We start from the raw sequence: 4,626 nt of genomic DNA on the forward strand, positions 1-4,626 counted from the left end.
TGTTCGAGGAGATAAGGCCGTCTACTGCACATCCACGTCACACATCCAATCCCCCTTCTCCAGATAAAGAACCACAACTTTAAAAATTTTCTATTCATAAAATATTGCAAATAGACACCTCGATTGTGTCATTTTTTTACTTTATCTATTGCTTTGATAAATTAATGAGACAGATTATGGTGTCTTATCAGTATTGATGAGATATGTTTTTTTAAGAAATTTTTTTAAATGGGTAAAAGAATTCTGACAAAAGATCAAGAGGCAACATGGCCAGAAAGTGTGAACAATCCAGAAAAAAACAACAATAAATCAAGAGTTTCATGGCATATGGCCATATCCAGGGAAGTAATTCATTCCAATACCAATTTCCCGGCAACCAAACAGATTATCATCAGTTTCTTTTTTGCCTGGTCAAAATAGTATATGCTTTACACCAAGTCAGCGGTTCAAAGGTCAGAGACAAGAAGAATGAGATGATGAAGATGAGATTACAAGTAAAAGATGATATTAGTTGGCAAAAGACTGAAAAGAGGTTACAAAGTTTAATATTCGGAGATAATCCAACAAGAAATCCAGAAAATCATATACAAATCATTGACATTTTTCAAACAAACGGCTGCCCATTCCTTGGAAGATTTCCATCTTCATACAAAAAGCTGCAATTTTTCCCCCTTTAAACTTCCAATGAACAGAGAGAAGCACAAAACAGAGATTTGGGTGATCTCTTGCTCCCCCATCAACCAATTACAGTGTCGAGATATTTACAAACTAGGAAGAATCGACGGCAACGGATATTAAAAAACCATTAGTGCAGAAAAAAATAATCAAACCCATTACAAGAAACAATAGTAATGGAAGCCGAATCAACTCGGGAATCATTTCACTTGAGCAGCTCTGAAACCCAACCTACATCAGGGGCGGACACAGGCAAGTCGACTCGTCTGAGTGAATTCTCCTTACTGAGTTTCGCATAAATCTGGGCTCGTATGTCCCTTCCAGACTCGACCCTCTCCATTGCAGGCTCCTCCGCGAATTTATAATTGTCGAGGGGACCAAGTCCCGAACGAGTTGAGGCACGAGTTGGAGTAGAAGGCGGGCTACAGAACCCGGGTCGGAGAGTCGACCCACGCGGTGAGCAAAACCCAGGTCTTATTTGAACTCCCCATGGCGGAGGGCTCATTTTCATCTTCCCAAGCTGAATGTTTTGCATTGAAGAAGTGATTTCGCTCACCGATATCACGGATCTAGCACCTAGCGGAACGCTACTCGGCGACGTCGGCGGCGAGTCAGACTGTGGAGAAACTAGCGGCGAAGTCAGGATTGAAGTGGGCGAAGAAACGAAGGACCCCTTGGTCAAGTACGAGTCAAAGCCATGTCGAACGGGCGACCCATCAAAGGACTCGCCAGACCCATGACCCCTCGGACTCTGCTGGGGCAGGACGCGAAGTTGTTCCGGCGTGTGAGCGAAAAAGCAGACACGGCGTCGACAACTCTGGCCGTCCTTGCACGGCTGAGTATGGTAACGACTCGGGTGCAGCCAGCACTCGAAGACACCGTGAGCGAACTCGCACAAGTCACCCTTCCCGCAACTCCCCCTGCGGAAATCGGGGCAAGCCGTGCCGGAGTACAGGTACTTGCGCGGATCCCTCCGGCGAGCCTTCTCGCCAGGATGAGCGTACGGACACTCCGTCCAGTCATGTGACCTAGCGCGAGCGCATCTCCGTACCTTAAACTCGTACATCCGGAAATGGTCACACGAGAACGCGTCGACGGGAATGTCGGACTCCTCCTCTGCCAGAGAGTCCGACTGGTTCGATGGCAGGTAACGGTGAAGGGCCGCGAACGATTCCAGAAGAGGAAAGTGGTCCCCGACACCAGCATTGCCGTTGAAGTTGACGGAGGGGCTACCTGGGGAAAATGGTGACGCCATTCCAGTTGTCAGATCCTCAAGTGGGTCCCAGTTCCACGAAGGGATTTCGACGATTGGATTTCCGATCATCATCTTTATAGTAGTTTTAGTTTCCACTGCGTCGATATCAAATCACAGAGAATATGGTTTTTGACATGTATTTATATACACACACAAACTGCTTCTGACTCAGAAGAGGAGGAGAACTTAACCGTGGTTAAGTTATGAATTAACCGTGGTTAATTGATGATATCTTTGCTTTTCCGTGCGATGGGAAGCATTCTAAGCTGTGGGCATTCTCACGAATTGCACCGCCCCTTACATTCTAAGCAATTAGATTCATTTTGTTTTAACAACAGAAAAAAAAAAATCGACGGGTCTAGAGGTTCCAAACTCCTAATACGGGGTGCGGTATATATTATATAATCAGTTTTTTTATATACAGTCGTTAAATATAATTAGTGTATAGTCGTCCATGTCATGTTAAATTTAAAATAAATTATTTACTCTTTCTTTTCTTTAAACGTACATGTTCTCTCTCATTAACTCTCTATCTCTAGTTCCTAGAGTCGTCTCTTTTCCATCAGCTCTCTCTTTCATCAGTTCGGTCTCTTTCTCTGTAGTTCTCTTTAATCTTTCTCTCTCATCAGCTAGTCTCTCTCATCAAATATTTTAACGTCAGCTTCAACTGCACATCATCTACACCGTGCACTTGCAACAAACATTTTTCTTATATAATATGCTTTTCTTTTAGCCAATGTTCTTAACTTATAGTGTCACCATTAAAATTAAGAGTGATGATATATATATATATATGTAGTTATGTATATCGCGTATTTATTTTTAAAAAGATTAAAGTCTATTATTATTAAATGAAAATGAATGTCCAATACTCACACATTAATATCATTTCTTTAAAATTAAACATGAAGTTAGAATTCGGAGTTTGGAATTTGGAATTTTTTTTTAACTATTTCTTGCAAACCCAACTCTTACACCTCCAATTAAGGGAGTACTAACATCAATAAGAGCGGAGTCAAAAAGAACTCAGAACATTGATCCTAATAGGGTTGGAGTGTCGAGATTTTTGCTCTGGAAGATTCTTAAGTGGATCATCCTTTGCACAAAAATCTTGCTAATCTTTTTTTATCGTTATATTCTTATCGAACTGTGAACAGTACTAGTTTCAAATCTTTGATTGCTGAAAACCATTCTTAAAACTCCTGATCTTGACATATTAGTTGGAGGGGCGCCCACGTGGGGCTGACCCCTCCTGCTAGGTAACGCATGGCTTTAAGCCATGCGTTACTTGTAACGTATCTCGTGTAACGCATGGTTTAAAGCCATGCGTTACACAAGACTATTGAAGGCTGGCCTTTAAGGCCAGCCGTGCATAGGAGGACTGAAAAAAATAGAAAAATGACTCTCTCTCTTTTTGTTCTCTCTTGATAAAATACTTAGGCTGTGGATTTGTAAGTGTTACTCTAGTTCCATACTACGTAGTACACTTTCGCCACTAAGAGGAAACGTTTGGAGTTTATCAATCTGGAAAAACTTGTGGAGCAATTCCTTAAGCTGAGCTTGAGGTATTTTTCCGCTGTGCATTCTAACATTGGTATCAGAGCCAGGTTTTGAATTGCTTCCAGTTTTTATTTTTTTTTTTCTCGCATATGCTTGAGATTTGTATGGTGTTTTTTTTTATCCCCTTTTTTTTCTGTTAAAAAAAAAAAAAAAAACAAAACGCGCAGTAGGTGGTGCTGCGAGCACCAACGCAGTGGTGCTGCGCGCACCACCGCAAGGCGCTGCTGCACCACAGTGGTGCAGCGCGCACCTGCGCGGTGCTGCGAGCACCACCGCGGTGCAGCGCGCACCCCCGCGGTGCTGCGCGCACCAGAGAGGTGCTGCCCGCACCACGGAGGCGCAGCGCGCACCGGCGAGGTGGTCGGCAGCACCCTGCTGCTTGGACCGATCACTTCCGCCGCCTGCGGTGCTGCGTGGGAGGCTCCAGGGCGTGCTGCTTCGAACGGCTACTGTTCACGTGAACAGTAGCCGAATGGGGGGAAGAAGATGACCATTAGGTCATCTGATTTCCATGGGCTGGGCTTGGGCCTCATGGCCCGGCCCACTCTCCTTTTTTTTTTCCTTCTTTTTAAATATGGGTTGGGCTTGGCCCAACATTTTTTTTTACTGGGCATTTTTTTTAAAGCCCAACTTTGTTCAAGCCCATTTTTTTTAAAAACAGAAAATAAAATGAGGGGATGAAATTTTGTTATATTAAATGTGATTTTTTATTTAATTGTTTTTAGATTAAATGTGATCACATGTGAATATATAGTTATATTCATGCTATTTTTTTTCATTATGTTATATTACATGTGATCTTTTATTTAATTTGTTATATTAAATGTGATAACATGTATATGTGAATTGAACATGTGGATATGTGATTATTTTTATCATCTATGAATGTTAAGCTTGCATGTTTATACATTAGTCTTTATTGATAAAAATAAAAAATTCCCACTAAGTAGTCTTAGTTAGAAATGTCAGTGTAGATGATAGACTGAAAAAAAATTGCAGTGACCCCAGTAAGAACTGTAAATGCACTATATAGCCAAAAGACCACAGTGACCCCAGTAAGAACTGTAAATGCACTGATGGAACAAGAAAAATGGACTGTAATGGTCTTATATGAACCATCTTTGTAGACTGGCCCA

General features: G+C 42.1%; 1 protein-coding gene across 1 annotated transcript; it reads right to left on the reverse strand.

Moving 5' to 3' along the window:
- Positions 1–561: 561 nt before the first annotated feature.
- On the reverse strand, positions 562–2,094 carry LOC121244589 (zinc finger CCCH domain-containing protein 23-like). Its single transcript, XM_041142730.1, has one exon. The coding sequence runs from the start codon at positions 2,000–2,002 to the stop codon at positions 881–883; it is 1,122 nt and encodes a 373-aa protein (XP_040998664.1). The 5' UTR covers positions 2,003–2,094; the 3' UTR covers positions 562–880.
- Positions 2,095–4,626: the final 2,532 nt, after the last annotated feature.

This window comes from Juglans microcarpa x Juglans regia, chromosome 8S (genome assembly GCF_004785595.1).
Source record: "Juglans microcarpa x Juglans regia isolate MS1-56 chromosome 8S, Jm3101_v1.0, whole genome shotgun sequence".
NCBI lineage: Eukaryota > Viridiplantae > Streptophyta > Magnoliopsida > Fagales > Juglandaceae > Juglans > Juglans microcarpa x Juglans regia.